Source organism: Lampris incognitus, chromosome 3 (assembly GCF_029633865.1).
Source record: "Lampris incognitus isolate fLamInc1 chromosome 3, fLamInc1.hap2, whole genome shotgun sequence".
Lineage (NCBI taxonomy): Eukaryota > Metazoa > Chordata > Actinopteri > Lampriformes > Lampridae > Lampris > Lampris incognitus.
Window position 1 is genome coordinate 94,687,175 of NC_079213.1, and position 18,841 is coordinate 94,706,015.

The following is an 18,841-nucleotide window of genomic DNA, read 5'->3' on the forward strand; positions in this document are numbered from 1 at the left end:
TATCTTGATTACATGGCCTCTTTGTTTCAAGTAGCACTATTACTTCAGTTAACCCAATTCACAGGACAAGACAAAAAGCACATTATAAGCCGATGCCTTTTTTTTCCTCTCTCTGTACATTGCCACAAAGAGAACAGGCGTCTATTGATCCAGCAGCTCCGGTGCTCTGGGCTGCACAACAGTTAGGAGAGGGGCTGCCTGGGTGGTGGTGGTGGGGGAGTTTGTGGTTTTCAGCCCGTTTTTCCTGCCTGACACTAAAAGAGTTAAACAGCCTGCCTGCTGCTATTAGAGTCTATTGGGTGATGGGGGGGGGGGCAGAAGGCTGCAACAAGAATCAGACAACAAATGACACTAAGGCCTTTGACCACGTCACCAGCTATAAGCGCACTCCTACAGGAAGACAAGAGAAAAATGGAATGTCATTCGCTTCACAATTACCAAAAAGTATCCTTTAACAACAGGGAAATGACATAATTGGAAAAATAGCCAGCCGCCATAGCAACCTGTGTTAAGGCTTGCATTAGGCTTGACTGACTTGTCTTGGCCAGAGGCGATGGACACACTGGAAACAAGAGGGGATATTGCAGTAGATAAAAAGAACAGGGGGGGGGGCATTTTTGAGAGCTTTTATTCATTCATTCCATACTGGTCATTCATCCACTCTGCTTCTCCCCAAAGTATCTTCAAACATTTTCCCTTGTCTTAGTATCACCTTCTGAACAAGAGCTTAGCCTCAAGCTCAAAAGCCATGAATGTATTTTATCGTGAAAGAGCTCTAAAATCAGAATAAACTCCACTGTCAAAACTTACCCTCTCTTTCCTCACTACATGCACATATGTAACAGACCCGGGTAACAATACTTGCGCTAATTTTCGATCTCCACACACTCACAGGCAAGCCTAATGCAGCACAATGACGCATATGTATAGCACAATGGCTACATGTCAATAAATGTATACATTAAAAGAGAGTGAGCATTGGAGTGCTTCCCAAAGGGAAAAAAAACTTAGTACAAAAAGGTTTGGTAGACAAATGTGTTTTTTGAAGACAAGGGTATAATGTCCACAGAGAAAATGAGCTGAAATACTGTTTTAGTGTATAAAAGTTAAAGCGGCAATAGACAACTTTTTTTGCTTTAACTTATCATTATGAAATGTTGATTGCACGGTGTAATGGCTATAGAATAATGACACCATCGGTGTTAAGATTGGTTCACTATAAGCATCGCTTTCATGCAATACTGTTCTGTCTGCCTCCAGGTACGATCATGCGGGAAAATTAAGACTAGATTTACAGCACGAAGGAAGTGCGGCAACCATTGTGCAACCAACATAGTAAAAGGATAGCACTTTGGTTTTCCCCGGTAGCTACCCCCAGCAGCAGAAACGGCGGATGGTGGAACAACCAAAGTGACAGTGGAAAATTTACCCGGCAAGAGACAAAGAACCCCGTTGACGGAGGAGGCAAAGAAGGCGAACAGGGAGTGATAGAAACAGATTTAAGACAAAAATGAATCTTGGACTCGATGGAGAGAGCACCGGTGTAGTACCAAACTCTGTTTCCCCGTTGAGATGTTTCACCCTAGCCAGACGAAAGCATTCGCATGGAAACAGGTTAGCTATCAGTTATGATTAGGTTAAGCTAAGCATTGGGATAAGCTTTGGTTTAGGTTAGGTTGAGGTTTGTGTTGTATTGAACTCTGGTTAGGGGGGAAACAGATCTCAACAGGCAAACAAAAATTCGATACAACACCTGGGACTTGAGAGGGTTCCAAACTGACATTCAGTTGGCATTTTTCTACTGGATCAGAAAGTAACACAACCTGCTTATTTGTTAATACTACCTGATATTTTACTCTGCCTTTATCATAGCACTGAGATCGGGGTTTCTAGTTCAAATTGGGATTCTTATGCCACGTTCCATTCAAAGTCCGAGGTTGGAATTTCCCATTTCCGACCTCCAAGCGTTCCAGGTGCAGGACGCCAAACGTAAACAAACAAACATGGCTGATCGTGATAAACCGGTGTTTTCATTGGCAAGTTTATAAACAATTGAATTGTGATCAGTGCTGCCTCCTTGCATATATAAATGAAACAGGAATAACTTTTGTGCAGATAACTTTCAGAGACTGTTTACCATAACCAGCTAGCTAATATCCCTGTCAACATATTTTGACATCAATTTAATGCAGAACTGGTTTTACTGTATGATAGTATGTATCATTGTGATTAAATACAGGCAAATATACTTTACGTTGCCTTAGTTGATGGTTTACCATTAACACTTTGCGCCTCCATGGGTGCTGCCATTGTTGTGTGATGTCAGACAACTGCTTCTCCGTAAAGTCGGTGTAGATGGATTTGCCCCGAGTTTACAAGTAGGAACTCCGACTCTGAGTGGCGTTCCATTGTTGTTTTTCTACTAGGAGGTCGGAAACTCGATTTCCAAGTTCTCTGGAATACAGCATTACGGTTGTTTCTTGCTTTGGACGGTAGCCAGGCTGCTAATAAACGGAAAGCAATCCGGTTGTCTTTGCGACAGCAGCGCAAACAATACCACTTGGAAACGCTAGGGGGGTCAAAAAGTTGTCTACTGCCACTTTAAAAAGCCTTTGTTAAGACATGGTTGAACACACAACTTTCATCACAGGCCTTTTCCAAAATATATACACTGATATGGAAAGTCTAAGTGTTCACTGAACTACAGACAGGCAAGTGTTGCTGATAATAAAAAAAACACGAATGACAGCTGTATGTGGATGGCATATGGACACAGATGTCAATGGGTTGTGTCCTTAAGTTGGGATTTTTCTTGTTAAAATGGGGTAGCTTTGACGATCACAACCTTATATTTGTCTTATAACCTCTCCGGTCTGAGTTGTGCTGAATTTGCGTCACTGTTAGCTTAATTCAAGTAACGTTAACTGCTACCAATAACGATTTATTTACTGAACTTGCGGCAATACTTCCAGAAGCCAACCGAGAACAACTACTTTAACAGTAGTTCTCGACAAATGCTATTCAAAGTGAACTAAAGCATACCGTACACTGTAAAAGTTGAACAACATCAAGCTCAATGAAATACAACTAACAACAAAACAGTCTTCATATATAGTAATTTCTGTAAAGTAGCGTGCCTAAATAAAATATTATATCAGCACAAGCTACATTTGAAGTTTTCAAACAAACTCGTCGTCAATTTTAAACGTCTTGGCTAAATGTGACGGATCTCCGGTTCAGACATCGAAGCACAACACAAAGAAAGGACTGGACAAGCTCTAGCGTCAACGTTGTTAAAACTGTTAGGTCGCTGGACGGCACAGGGTCAGCCTTAGCTGACACTAGACAGCAAGCGAATGTGAGATGAAGACAAATTAAATCGTTTTTTAAAAATAACAAAGACGATGATATTAGATTCTTCTGTTTGGCTATAGTCGATGCGCTTCTGATGCTAATTACGCTAGCTATGTTAGCATAGCTAACTAGCATCAGGGTACGCTCGTTTTGCTTAACAATATTTGCCGAGCAAACGGAGTTCCACCGATATTTACTAAAAAGTATGGGAAAAATCGTGAATTGTGATTGATCTCACGTCACACTGACATGGAATTATACAATTTAAAGACAAATAACACTTAAGAAACACATCACACATTTCTAACGCACACATTTTGAGTAGTTATACTTTCATTAACCCACTGCAACATGACATAGCTTTGACTAAGAGTATTTCTTTTTCTCTTTTTTTTTGGTGGGGGGTAGGGGTAGGCCAAGCTTTGTTTAGGTTTACCAAATTTAAGATTTACGGAGTCACATCTGACAAGCCATTGCACCGGCGTGCCCTGACGTATAAAAGAGGCGCACTTAAGGAGAGGCTGGCCCGTCTAAAACGTTAACTACGATCGCGTCGCTTCGTCTTTTAAACCCCTGAATTTCACTTACCACAAAAAAAAATCGGTTATTGTTGATCCAAACTTGACGGTTTTCGAAAATTACTCGCGTCAAATGAGACGCAACACGGAATTTTATCCAACTATCCCTCTTCAGTTTTCGCTTGCACTTCCTGATTGAGACGCTACCATCTTGAATAGACAGAGCAAGTATTTCCTTTGCTGTCGTCACGCGATACCCCCTTGTTGATCGTGTACCTCCAAACACGGAGCCGGAAGTCGCACATACAGCTAAAACAATACCGGCGAGCGGGTTTATGATTGACAAGAGAAGAAATTATCTTAAGGCATTTAAATCTGATCAAGACGCATCACCCGTGATGTTTACCATTAGGTCTGGGTCGGCGCGATGGATTGCATTCATTTGTCCCACGACGCAGTTAAACATCGCTTCCCTTATGAATCGGTGAACAGTAATCATGCAATTCAATTTTTATTATTATGCATTTTTGGTAAACGGTGTGTCTGTTTAGGAATAAAGTAAACTACTAATAGCTGAGGATTCTTGAATTTCAAATCGAGGTGCTACAACTTCACACATTTTCCTCAATTTTATGTTGTTGTTTTTTTGGGGGGGGGGTCTTGAAGTTGAAGTTGAAGTTAGTCTGCCTATGACACACAGTAGCCCTCACCCATTGAGTGATAATATAAACTGTGTGCCTACCGACATTCTGATTATTACACCATTATTCCATTATTATGCCTATGCAACTCCACTAAACAGTTCATATTGATCTGTTTTTACATAGCCACGAACTGATTACAACCATTGGCTAAACAGTTTTGGATGCATTCAATAACAACTGACAAAACATGGTGCTAAGAATAGTTCAAAGCACGAAGAAAATGCATTGACCGCGTAATCTCAGACACAGGCATGGATTTTCTTTAACAAATTATTTGTGCTCCATCATATTTGAATTTAAACGTTCGCAAATAGCCACAAACATACGTTTCATTAGATCGTAACATAAAATCCCTCCCCACCACCCTGATTTGGATAAAGTGGGCATCAAAAATGGACAGATGGGTTGATAAAATCTCTACAGAAGTAGTTCTGGAAGGAAATAATACAATTTTCAATAAAAGCGTCAATCGCATTTGGCTCGAGAAGTTGAACTCCATCCATTATCCAAACCGCTGACCCTGCTCTCAGGGTCGCGGGGGTGCTGGAGCCTATCACAGCAGTCATTGGGCGGCAGGCGGGGAGACACCCTGGACAGGCCGCCAGGCCATCACAGGGCCCACACAGACACAGACACAGACACAGACACAGACACACACACACACACACACACACACACACACACACACACACACACACACACACACACACACACACACACAAATGAACATGTCTTTACCCTTTTCCTGGTTGCTGCTCTTATTTTGGCGTTCATCTGTCCACTCTGAGTTATTGAACAGTGTGTTTGGAGGAGCTCCAGGTGTTTCCAGTAAACAAGTATGGTCACTGCTTTCCTGGTATAACAATCCCCCTTTTTTCCAACATAGGGGTGTGGGAGGCATGGGGTAGCAATGTGTGTAGTTTTGGTAGTGGGGCATATTGAAGCTCAAAGTGAGGATCAAGAAGCAAACTGTTGGGAGACAAGTCAGCAAAGTATTCCTGATGCTCTGGTACTGTCTTGAGTAATACAGAACATAGAAGTATGATGACTGCATAGTGGCACCTTTTCAGTACACGTTTCAAAGAGATTAAGTTGAGCATGTCAGTAAGGATATTTCAAATTGCGAACAAATCATTGCATCCCACCTCTTATATCTTGATAATACAAGGTAATTTTACCGATCACCATGTTCAAATTAGACACCTATTTTGTGTGTGTGTGTGTGTGTGTGTGTGTGTGTGTGTGTGTGTGTGTGTGTGTGTGTGTGTGTGTGTGTGTGTGTGTGTGTGTGTGTGTGTTTGTGTGTGTGTGTGTGTGTGTGTGTGTGTAAATGCATTGCTTTTTCAAAATATAATGTGGGGGGGGGGACATAAAATATGAACATTTATGTACATATTTTTGCCAGTGTCGTGCTCTGTCTGTTCTCAAAGTTTGAACCTGGCGCTCTCTGCTGGCAGCATTATACGACACACCAACCTCGAAAAATGCTTGATTTTCATTCATAGCATACACTTAAAGCCATTTGACCAATTTGAATCATAAAAATACCCATAAAATAGTCCCTAAAAATCTATGCAACAGTTGAATTCCTAGTCAGTAAAACATTATATACTGATGTGTACAAACCCACCGAGAACGATTAGGTCAAAGAGAGGAGAGATTGTGCCCACTTATTTTAAAACCATACCACAAGTGTATTGCTTAATGCAAAAAAATGTGACTTGAAAGTGAAGTGCATCATAAGGTAGAATAAACTCTCTATGAGAACACATGCTCTAATACGACTTATGTAAATCTCTGGCACAATTGAATTGCATAACCTTTCCGAAAAGCTTCTTTGTCTCCAGGCTGTTATTTACCCCAGTAAAGACTGTGTCTCCCTCAGGCCGGCCACAATTTTGATCAACCCACCAAAAGGCTAGTGAGACGGTAAGGGTATGCTCTGTTTTCTTTTCCATTTCAGAGGAGATTGCAGATCTTGGTTTTCACTGAGCCTCTTGTGTTCCATGTGTTTATACCTCAAACAATGTACTTCATGTGTTTTACCAGTATTAACACTGTGATAATAGCGGCGTTTGGTCATTATATTGATGATTAAATTCAACCATAAGTTCTTTAGATGCAAATTCACCGAGCCAAACAGGCTCAGGTTTAGATTCTTGTAGATTGTGTGGTACGTGGCTCTAGCTTATTATTTACTTTAATCTCTGACATCCAAATTGTATTTCCAGTAGTACTTAGATTTCTACAGGGAGGGGGGTGAAGCAACTTGAAGAGATGGAGACCTTAGTTTTTTTATTTTCCCTTTCTGCCCTTGGCGTCCTTTATACAATGAACACCATTCCAGAGCTTCAAGAGTAAGTTGTCCGTTTTACACTTTCTTTTATTTCTTCATTGGTCAAAACTTATTTCTTGGTGAAAATTGCTCATATGAATATATATTCTTAAACCTTGAGAGGTGGACAATCTCTAAAGGTTAATCAGTTTGCTAATAAAAATATATCACCGTAGTGTAATATGACAAAATAAATTACAACTATAATCCCTGTGTAATTATGAACAAAATAATTAATGGAACTGGTTATGTGCAACTTATCATCAGTTTCCACTGTTCACCGCCACTTGAGGACACTATAACCTAAAAACTGAAAGCAAATTCCCTACACGTGTGTACTTGAGTAAAATCCCTGGCAAATCCTCAGCCGTGTTGAAACAGGTTAATTCCCCCAGCTCAAGCTGTATTTGCCAAGTCCTCTTTAGTTTCATAAACACTTGAAATTATGAAATTTAGGATTAAATGGAGGAACCTTAGAAAAAATAGCCGCAGCAGGACACTATTTGTAAATATGGCCTAATATCTCATAGATGTAGCTAACATTGTATTATTTGTTTACTTTAAAGTGTTTTTTTTCCGTATTAAAGAGCATTAAGTTGTACGAGTCATTCCTAACTACATTAGCTGTTTGCTTGGGGCGTAGCCTTTCATCATGATCTATTATTGACTACAGCTGATGATGAACAATTTTTAGTAGTAGCTGGGTTATTATCCCAGAGGAGAATAGTATAGTATAGTATAGTATAGTATAGTATAGTATAGTATAGTATAGTATAGTAGTACATGCTCCATTCCTACCTTGCAGCTCTGAACTCTGCATATTTCTCATTTCTGGCTTTTTCTTTTTTCAGACTCTTTTTCTGTGATATCTCTGCTGGGTCTCCTTTGAGCATATGGATGTTGACAATCAATACAGACAGTGCAGAAGAGTTTGATAAATGGCATCTGACATGCAATATGCCTTGCGCTCTTCCATTCTGCAGAATAACAGTATTGTGTACATAAATCTTGCACTGATGAAATGGAGCGGTTGCAAGGAGGCCTCCATTTGGTGTCACAGTGTTTGCTTAGTTTCTGTATGCATATACACTTCCGTTCAAAAGTTTGGGATCACCCAAACAATTTCGTGTTTTCCATGAAAAGTCACACTTATTCACCACCATATGTTGTGAAATGAATAGAAAATAGAGTCAAGACATTGACAAGGTTAGAAATAATGATTTGTATTGGAAATAAGATTTTTTTTACATCAAACTTTGCTTTCGTCAAAGAATCCTCCATTTGCAGCAATTACAGCATTGCAGACCTTTGGCATTCTAGCTGTTAATTTGTTGAGGTAATCTGGAGAAATTGCACCCCACACTTCCAGAAGCAGCTCCCACAAGTTGGATTGGTTGGATGGGCACTTCTTTGAGCAGATTGAGTTTCTGGAGCATCACATTTGTGGGGTCAATTAAACGCTCAAAATGGCCAGAAAAAGAGAACTTTCATCTGAAACTCGACAGTCTATTCTTGTTCTTAGAAATGAAGGCTATTCCATGCGAGAAATTGCTAAGAAATTGAAGATTTCCTACACCGGTGTGTACTACTCCCTTCAGAGGACAGCACAAACAGGCTCTAACAGGTACTATTTAATGAAGATGCCAGTTGGGGACCTGTGAGGCGTCTGTTTCTCAAACTAGAGACTCTAATGTACTTATCTTCTTGCTCAGTTGTGCAACGCGGCCTCCCACTTCTTTTTCTACTCTGGTTAGAGCCTGTTTGTGCTGTCCTCTGAAGGGAGTAGTACACACCGGTGTAGGAAATCTTCAATTTCTTAGCAATTTCTCGCATGGAATAGCCTTCATTTCTAAGAACAAGAATAGACTGTCGAGTTTCAGATGAAAGTTCTCTTTTTCTGGCCATTTTGAGCGTTTAATTGACCCCACAAATGTGATGCTCCAGAAACTCAATCTGCTCAAAGAAGTGCCCATCCAACCAATCCAACTTGTGGGAGCTGCTTCTGGAAGCGTGGGGTGCAATTTCTCCAGATTACCTCAACAAATTAACAGCTAGAATGCCAAAGGTCTGCAATGCTGTAATTGCTGCAAATGGAGGATTCTTTGACGAAAGCAAAGTTTGATGTAAAAAAAATCTTATTTCAAATACAAATCATTATTTCTAACCTTGTCAATGTCTTGACTCTATTTTCTATTCATTTCACAACATATGGTGGTGAATAAGTGTGACTTTTCATGGAAAACACAAAATTGTTTGGGTGATCCCAAACTTTTGAACGGTAGTGTACATTGCAAGTTTGCAGGGAAGACACCTTGAGGACATTAGCCTTTTCCTTTGTAAAGCAGTGATACCTAAGACTGGTAAACATGGAGGGCAGTGTAGCACTAACATGGCCGGAGCTGCTGCCTCCCACACCTCTGCCAGTGATAGATGAAGTTTTTTTTTGTAATGCTTTTCTCTCAAACAACTGACAAACTGCTGAACTAATATGAGAAATGGGATGCCGCTGGCCATAGAAACAGGAGTGAATAATGCAAACTCACTTATCATGAAGAGTTTCATGTGTGTTTACAGTATAATAGAACCATACATCAAGGGTCAGGGCGATATATATGTGGGGACCTTGTCATATCTGACTGATAAAGGGTTGGTTATGTGATTAGACTACTAAGCAAACTGGCAGATTGAAAATGCTGCAATGAAGAAGCTTATGGCACTATTTCAAGAAAACTCAAAATAATGCAATAGAAAAAAAGGAGTCATCAACAAATCCATTATGAAAGAAGGTCATTAAAAGTATGTAACAGCACTGTGATAGTATTGCATTCTTGCATCTGTGCCAGTGAGACGAAGTCAGATTGAGAATCACACTCACCTTAGTTGCCAAGATCCTTAATGAGCATCAGTAATTTATCAAAGTGACACTGAAATGTTGAGCATGCTGTCCTTATAGGTGTAAAAAAAATATTAAAAGCAGGACTTCAGAATCGACTCATAGATTTGGAAAAGATTAGAGGAATTTCACTGATCCCTGTTGGAAACCGTCTATAGAAATGGGAATAAAAATAGACATATATATATATGAGGCTTAGGAAAGGTAAAAAAATGATTATAAGGGTGGTTGGTATATGAGCCAATGTGCAGCCTTAGATCCTCACAGCGTTCCCTCCTCGTTGTTCCAGAGTCTGGGTTCAAGTCTACGGGTGACTGCGCCTTTCAAATCTTCCTCAAAACCCACATCGTTTTAACAGGACTTTTTTTGTGTGTTTGTTTCATCCAAACTTTATTCTTCTCTTCTCCCAGTGGTTGTGCTGTTTTGTTTAAGGAACTGCTTTGTAAACTCGGCTTTCTGCAACATCAACACCGTCGTCGTATCTCTAGAACATGTTGACTGGAGCACACTGAGTCAAGTGAGCCAATGAAGATTATACAAGTACTGTGTCGTTGCAGCATGGAGCAACTGGTATCCAATCCAACACTGCTGAGGACCACTGAATCATGGGAAACAAAATTAAAAAAAAAAAAAATGTGTAAGCTAACACGTTGTGGTGATAAGGCATGGCATGGGATCAGTAATTTGAAAAGCAAGCACAGATGGCTGAAAATAAAGGAGGTAAAAGCCTACGTTAGGCCCCCTATCCCACCGGGATTTCACCAGGCTCGCACATCGTAGTGACAGCGGCAGCCGCCTCGCTCTCCCTGGACCCGGCACATTTATCACTAGCATTATCTTACAACGTCTGTGTACTTCTCCTACTTGCTCACCTGAGGCGTTGGCACGATTATCATTCTCTCCGTCTTCCCATTCATCATCCTTCACTAATTTAGCACTGTAGAGGAGACCGGTCCAACTTTCATGAGAGAAAGTAATTAGAAAAGAGAATGAGGCAGAAAATCAGACGGCGATTGCTGTCTAAATGTACAAAGTGCAAGCACTGAAGTTGTACCGTGTAGCTGCATAATGTGTTATTACTTTTCAGAGATTATAGTTTTTTTCTGCCCCCCCCCTCCTCTTTTTTTCACAGGCCTTACGTGATCTTGGAGATTGGAATCGCTGTGTTGGTGGTCGTGTTTCTGTTCTACTTTGTCATCACTCGTGGCAATCCCCCTAAAGACGCCCTATTCTTTGGTACTGTATATAAATAACCCTGCATCTTTCCCAACCTTTTCTGAATAGATTATCAAATTGCTGAGTTTCACACTAGAATTATTGAAAGGTTGATGACTGCCAAGCATTGTTCTGGGGCTGATTGCAGTTCACAAGAAAGGATTTCCAGAATTTTCTCAAACTGCTCGCTGCGCTGCCGTGGAGACATGAATTGTTTTCATTGTGTATTTACTTGATACGCAAAAAGCCGCTTATGCTGATCAGGCTCAGAGCAAAGCCGAACCCAGACTGGCATTTGTTACTCATGGGTGACCCTGAAACTTGTTTTAACTTCACCACCTACATGTCCTTTTACATTGGGGCGGGGGGGGGGCTTTGCAGCAGAGTCTTAGGGTCTAGAGATTTGGCATAGTAAGTTGGAGGTGTTTGAGTTTCCCATCGGTGTATTCCGTCATTTGACACCGTTTTGAAGGAGTTGTGACGTATGGGACAGGCATGTAATGAAGGCTCAAAGGTTTTTTTGGGGGTTTTTTTTTCAGATTTTTCTCCTTTTTTCTCCCCAATTATACCCGGCCAATTACCTCACTCTTCTGAGCCATCCTGGTCGCTGTTCCACCTCCTCTGCCGATCTGGGGAGGGCTGCAGACTACCACATGCCTCCTCTGATACATGTGGAGTCACCAGCCACTTCTTTTCGCCTGACAGTGAGGAGTTTCACCAGGGGGATGTAGTGCATGGGAGGATCATGCTATTCCCCCCCAGTCCCCCGCCCCCCCGAACAGGCGCCCCGACCAACCAGAGGAGGCGCTAGTGCAGCGACCAGGACACATACCCACATCCGGCTTCCCACCCGCAGACACAGCCAGTTGTGTCTGAAGGGACACCCGACCAAGCCGGAGGTAACATGGGGATTCGAACCATCGATCCCCGTGTTGGTGGGCAACGGAATAGACCGCTACGCTACCCGGACGCCCCATGAAGGCTCAAAGTTTGAGCACCTGCTTAGCACTAGCACACTTGGCTTGACTTCGTAGCTCATCCTTTTAGATTAAGTCAATTGAGAACGGTGCCTTTGATTTGTTCTGGAATAAATAGGTCCAATTATTTGAGGGTGGTGATGCAGGATTAGACTTGAGACATGTTTACAGTATGCTTGTGAAATTCTGCATTTCAGTTTGGCATGCAAGGATTAAAGCCCTTCAGTCCTGGAGTTTCATTCACACACTTTTATTTAATTACGACCGACTATACAATGTAATGTACAATTTACTATGTATATCTTAAAGCGTAACTAGCAGCCACACTGTGTTTTCTGTTTCCAGCCCTTACAAACAGGTCTGTATGGAATACATAGTGCCATCGGCTATGTACAAAACAGAGCTATAATTAGAATAATCTCATTTGCCAAGCAGCCACGTGTGCAAGAAATCCTAACTTTGGGTGGATGCATACTGGTCTCATTACATATGCAGTATACATAGACAGGACATAAGATATATTTGCTTAGCCAGACCTTGTAGGACAAGTAGATGGGCTGCGTGGATGTTTTCATATACCTTTTATCAAGCTTTTACACGGTGACTTTCCCAGCCAAGCAGCTCACCTTGACGTGCTTGTCACCATCAGTCAAACTACTTTCAGTCTCCTGCCAAGGGGCACCTCACAAATATGTCCCTGCATCGCTGATGCCAGTGGCTATGCCAGTGGGCAATTAAGAGGTTATATAGTCAATTCCCAAGGCAATGGCAGGGCTGTCAGAGAGAACTAAAGGAATCTGAGAGCTGTGTCTGGCTCCTCTGCACAATAGAGAACCATAATCCGTTTCCTATCACACCTGTTAGATGCTAGTGATAAACCTGCTCCTCTGGAGGATTACAGAGAAACTGGCACACAGGAGCAAGACATGGCATGTGTGTGTGTGTGTGTGTGTGTGTGTGTGTGTGTGTGTGTGTGTGTGTGTGTGTGTGTGTGTGTGTGTGTGTGTGTGTGTGCGCACGCGGGTGCACACATGGGCTTGTTCAGTGGTGTGTATTTGTGGGTGTGTGTATGTATGCATGTGTGTCAGGGACAGCTAAAGGGAGATGTGATACGGGAGTTTAAGCTGTGGTATCGGTAGAGAGAGACCCCCTGTTGCAATACAGACAAATGCCATTGGAAGGGCATTGCACAATGTGCAGACAACAGAGCCTTGTGATGAAAGGCTGTTTACAACGGATCCTTGTAAACCTGTATCTGTTTTTAATATTGCACGGCAAGCCTCTAGAATAAAGTGTCAACCACCATTTTGCAGATATATTGTTACATTTTATACTAAAAATGGATTTGAGAAAAGTTTCAGCAATCGCAAGTGCAGCTGTGTGTCTGGCGGTCTGGCTTATTTGACACTGTATATATATATATATATATATATATATATATATATATACACTACCGTTCAAAAGTTTGGGATCACCCAAACAATTTCGTGTTTTCCATGAAAAGTCACACTTATTCACCACCATATGTTGTGAAATGAATAGAAAATAGAGTCAAGACATTGACAAGGTTAGAAATAATGATTTGTATTTGAAATAAGATTTTTTTTACATCCTACTTTGCTTTCGTCAAAGAATCCTCCATTTGCAGCAATTACAGCATTGCAGACCTTTGGCATTCTAGCTGTTAATTTGTTGAGGTAATCTGGAGAAATTGCACCCCACGCTTCCAGAAGCAGCTCCCACAAGTTGGATTGGTTGGATGGGCACTTCTTTGAGCAGATTGAGTTTCTGGAGCATCACATTTGTGGGGTCAATTAAACGCTCAAAATGGCCAGAAAAAGAAAACTTTCATCTGAAACTCGACAGTCTATTCTTGTTCTTAGAAATGAAGGCTATTCCATGTGAGAAATTGCTAAGAAATTGAAGATTTCCTACACCGGTGTATACTACTCCCTTCAGAGGACAGCACAAACAGGCTCTAACAGGTACTATTTAATGAAGATGCCAGTTGGGGACCTGTGAGGCGTCTGTTTCTCAAACTAGAGACTCTAATGTACTTATCTTCTTGCTCAGTTGTGCAACGCGGCCTCCCACTTCTTTTTCTACTCTGGTTAGAGCCTGTTTGTGCTGTCCTCTGAAGGGAGTAGTACACACCGGTGTAGGAAATCTTCAATTTCTTAGCAATTTCTCGCATGGAATAGCCTTCATTTCTAAGAACAAGAATAGACTGTCGAGTTTCAGATGAAAGTTCTCTTTTTCTGGCCATTTTGAGCGTTTAATTGACCCCACAAATGTGATGCTCCAGAAACTCAGTCTGCTCAAAGAAGTGCCCATCCAACCAATCCAACTTGTGGGAGCTGCTTCTGGAAGCGTGGGGTGCAATTTCTCCAGATTACCTCAACAAATTAACAGCTAGAATGCCAAAGGTCTGCAATGCTGTAATTGCTGCAAATGGAGGATTCTTTGACGAAAGCAAAGTTTGATGTAAAAAAAATCTTATTTCAAATACAAATCATTATTTCTAACCTTGTCAATGTCTTGACTCTATTTTCTATTCATTTCACAACATATGGTGGTGAATAAGTGTGACTTTTCATGGAAAACAAAAATTGTTTGGGTGATCCCAAACTTTTGAACGGTAGTGTATATATATATATATATCCACCTCACACGATATATAAATAGCATGTTAAATGAGCCATACCTGACATGACAAGTGGAAAAGAAGAGTAATAGCTATTAGGACATGCACAGATTAATTATGCATATGTAGCCAAGATTTAGTTCAGTATCACAGATACTGCAGAGTGTAGAGGCCTTTGCTCCCCACAGCATCTCTCGCTCTCTCTCTGCCTCTCTTGCTCTTTCTCTCCCTCTCTCTCTCTCTCTGTATCTCTTGTGCCCTCTCCCTCTCTCTGTTTCTGTCTCTCTTGCTCTCTTTCTGTCTCTCTACCCCTCTCTCTCTGTCTCTCCCTCCTCTATTGCTCTCCCTGAGGTTTCTTCCCATTTTTTTCTCCTTGTTAAAGGGATTTGTTTAGGGAGTTGTTCCTCATCTGATGCGAGGGTCTAAGAACAGGATGTTGTGTTGCTGCAAAACCCCCCTGAGGCAAATTTGTGTTTGTGATGTTGGACTATGCAAGTAGAGTTGACGAGTTTGAAATCCTGTTTGTTGTTATAAATACTTGTTTAAATGACTCAATGGGGCTTTTTTTCTGAAACTGTTTTTATTTTATGAGCTGGATTACAAAATGATGAGTATGTTTGAATATCAGCTGTTGGACTGGAATGTAAACTGAATAAACATACTTTTTAAAAAATCTCTCTCTCTCTCTCTCTTGCTCGCGCCCTCTCTCTCACTCTCTCACTCTCTTCCCATGCTATTCATTACATGTTTGTGCAATACCACATTGGGGGCTCCTAGGTTTTGCTCAAAGAAGTGGCCTTTCAGCTCAGCTGGGCTCTTAGGATAAGTCTGTTCTCTCCGGGCTCTCGTTTAAATCTGCCTCCAACTTACCTCACTGCTTGAAGACATCATTATCTCCACACAACAGCCCCAGAAAGCAATGGCTGGTTGGCTGGAGGTGAATATTTTGAACCCAGGTAGATGGTGAGTTGAGGAAGAGGCTGGAAACCAGAGGAAGTAGCTGTTTGTGGGGGTCAGAAATAAGTTCAAGAGCGGAATTTTTCTCAACCCCTCTGGTTTTGTTTAATGCCTTTTAGTTGGACTGAAGCGCTAATACGCTTTTGTTCAGTTTTCAAAGAGAGCAGCAAAGCAGATTGAGTAGTTACATGAAAAGGAGAGAACTTTCCTTTAAAATCATTATGACTGCTGAATGAGGTTTTTGACTGTGAAGCTGGGGAATTCTGCAACTACGATAAGAGTATACCAAGCACAACATAGAGAAGCCGAACAAGTCAGCTTTTTATGTGTGACAGAGGCACTTTAAAGAGATGACACGGTTTTTAAAGCAAATACGTTTTCTTGTCCAGTGCTAGGCAAAACACGTTTTTGTTTCCCCAACACTCATCTGGTCTTTCTGTTTCTGCAGTGTTTGCTGAGTTCTCCTTTACTTGCATCATTGACCTGACGAGTGCCTTGGAATATGATGGTGTTATATCTGGGTTTATGGACTTCTACCAGAAGACGGTAAATCTAGATGTTATTGATACAGTGTAATGTGTATGGCAGGCCAGACAAGCAAGGCTGTGCCTCACTCAGCTAATGCTATTTGAAGAAATGTCATATGCCATGTCATATGTTTCATTGTAACTTAACCTTAATATTTTGTCTAGTCGGAATGAGACGTCATAACACCTCGTGTTCAGGTAACACCTCGTATTCAGGTAACACCTAATTAGGAAATATGTAAAAGAAACTGTTATACCATATATGTGTGCTTGTCCACATCTGCGTCTGAGTTTGTGTCTTCGTTTGATGGCTGGGAGAGCTGGTGCTGGATCAGCTGGGAGAGCTTGGTCTGCTGTGTCCTGTGGGCAGACTCCCTCCTTGCTGGCGCCCGGCCATCAGACCTCTGGAGCTTGTTCAGAAAGCTGCCGCTCGTCTGGTGTTCAACCACCCTAAGTTCTCCCACACAACTCCCCTTCTCATGTCCCTACACTGGCTCCCAGTAGCTGCTCGCATCCAGTTTAAGACTCGGGTGCTAGCCTACAGGGCAGTGAAAGGAACAGCTCCTTCCTATCTCCAGGCCATGGTCAAGCCCTACACCTCCGCCCGACCACTTTGCTCTGCTGCTCTGCTGCCTCGGGACGCCTGGTTGCCCCGTCGCTCAGAGGCCCCTGCTGCCGATCGACCCAGTCATGGCTCTTTTCTGTCTTGGCCCCACAGTGGTGGAATGACCTCCCCACTGATGCTAGGACAGCGGAGTCGCTGCCCATCTTTCGGCGCAGGTTGAAAACTCTCCTCTTCATGAACTACTCTTGCGCTTTTACTTTAGTACTGGTTTTGCTCTTAGATGCTTGTTTAGAGAGAAGATGCACTTTTGACCTCTGATGACTAGTAGTTCTCCCGATTTCCTATGTTAAATGCACTTATTGTAAGTCGCTTAGGATAAAAGCGTTGGCTAAAAGACTGTAATGTAATGTAATGTGGGCCCAGGGACCACGGCCCTGCCCGGAGCTGCGCTCAAGGAGGTCACACCGAGGGCGGTCTGACAGGACGCGAAAGCGATGCAGGCTAAGCTAACTGCTAGCCCATGCAGACCGGCAGTTCCGATAACACCGAGGGCGGTCTGATGGCGGCCTTGCCTAGCCTTGGCTGTGTTTTTGGTGTCATCGTGTGGAGTGTGGGGAGGTGTGTCGAGGGTGTCTGGCTGGGACAGCTGGCATTGGATCAGCTGAGGGAGCCTGGTCTGCTGCGTCCAGTGGGCCCAAGGACCATGGTCCCTGCCCAGAGCTGCATCTGAAGAGGAAACACCACGGGAGGTCTGACAGGACGTGGAAGCGGGGCAGGCTAAGCTAACTGCTAGCCAATGCAGACTGGCAGTTCTGACAGTCATCCTGGCTGGTGTTCATTCCCTTGGACAATGATTTTTTTTTATTTAGTCTGGATATATAGTGTTAGTTTGGAAATGTGTGTTCCTGTAGTTCTTGTAGTTTTTGGATATGTGTTTTGTCTTTGTGTTGCACTGCTGTGAGCTGGGGGAAACGATATTTCGTTTCATGTTATGTACGCAAGTGCATGAAATGAAATGACAACGTGTTCCTGATTCCTGGTACACTTAGCAGAGGTTTTTGCTCCACAAACTCCGGAGATTGGTGCATGCAATTTCAGGCAGTACAATGTCACATATTGCAGAAAGACAAAAGACAATGAGAAAGAGAGGAGAGGGTGAGATGTTAGCAGCATCACCCTGTACATGAAAGTCAACAATTCAAGAACTCTGAGAGAGGACTGTGTGTTTACTTAATGCTATTACTTTGCTCCAGGCACACTATGTCTGTTATTTTGGTGTGTATGTGACATGCGTGTTAATGAGTAACATGTACATTTTAGGGAGAACCCTACCTGGGCACACCGTATGCCATCATGATGTGCTACTGGGATGGAATAGCCCACTTCATCATGTACCTGACGATGATCAGCAGAATAACAGACAGGTGTGTGTTAGTCCATTCTGTCATTTCATCCATATCACAGAACATTGTGGGAATTGTGACACAGGGGGTACGACGCTAACGCTAGCTTACACACACAGAGATACATAGTCGGTAATATGCCTTGAAATGAAATGACAATCTAAAATAAGATTCGAGACGCAAGCTTTTCATGTCATAGAAATCAAAGTTTGTAGGGGCTTTGTCTCAGTGTGTATATGTATCTTTGGAAAAGTAATAATATGAACATATATACCGTCAGTAGGATGTGGCAGCGCGGTGTACAGCGCTGCTGTTTGAAAATGCTCGTTAAAGTAGAAAGAGCTGTCTACGCAAAGATGAAAGTATTTTAACATATGCGGACAAGCTTCAGAACCTTTCTTTCACTCTCATGTCCTTAATATGTCTTTAGAATAACAACACGGTAGACAGGCAGTGGGTTTCATTTACAAGCCTCATTAGGTTCACTTACTGTATGCAATCCGTATGATCGGCTGGCCTGAATGAGGTTCTCTAGTTAGAGATGAGGTGAGCTAGATATGACGTGCAGCCGGTACGCTCGAGATTTAAAAGATCACACTGCCTGAGGCTGGGTGCAACGGTGGAAATAAGAATCTCTTTGAATTGTTCTCAGCCATTTATCAGTGGGAGAATTTGCACTATACATGATCTGGCAGCCTGTCCTGGGTGTCTCCCTGCCTGCCGCCCAATGACTGCTGAGATAGGCTCCA

The 18,841-nt window shown here is 42.2% G+C and overlaps 2 protein-coding genes across 3 annotated transcripts in view; one reads left to right on the forward strand and one right to left on the reverse strand.

Moving 5' to 3' along the window:
• Positions 1-4,087, reverse strand: part of si:ch73-63e15.2 (protein strawberry notch homolog 2) — a 122,479-nt gene extending 118,392 nt beyond the window's left edge. Inside the window, exon 1 of the mRNA XM_056276058.1 lies at positions 3,943-4,087. The gene's annotated coding sequence lies outside the window, so the exon portion shown is untranslated. The remainder of the gene's footprint in view (positions 1-3,942) is intronic.
• Positions 4,088-6,450: 2,363 nt separating this feature from the next.
• tm6sf2b (transmembrane 6 superfamily member 2b) overlaps positions 6,451-18,841 on the forward strand; it is an 18,568-nt gene continuing 6,177 nt past the window's right edge. Inside the window, exons 1-5 of one of the 2 annotated variants that reach the window (XM_056277638.1) lie at positions 6,451-6,505; positions 6,808-6,933; positions 10,937-11,040; positions 16,046-16,143; positions 18,010-18,113. In XM_056277638.1, coding sequence (XP_056133613.1) covers positions 6,854-6,933; positions 10,937-11,040; positions 16,046-16,143; positions 18,010-18,113 — 386 coding nt within the window. In that variant the 5' untranslated portion in view covers positions 6,451-6,505; positions 6,808-6,853. Of the gene's footprint in view, positions 6,506-6,807; positions 6,934-10,936; positions 11,041-15,552; positions 15,597-16,045; positions 16,144-18,009; positions 18,114-18,841 lie in introns of those variants that run through there. The other variant, XM_056277639.1, reaches the window with a different exon arrangement.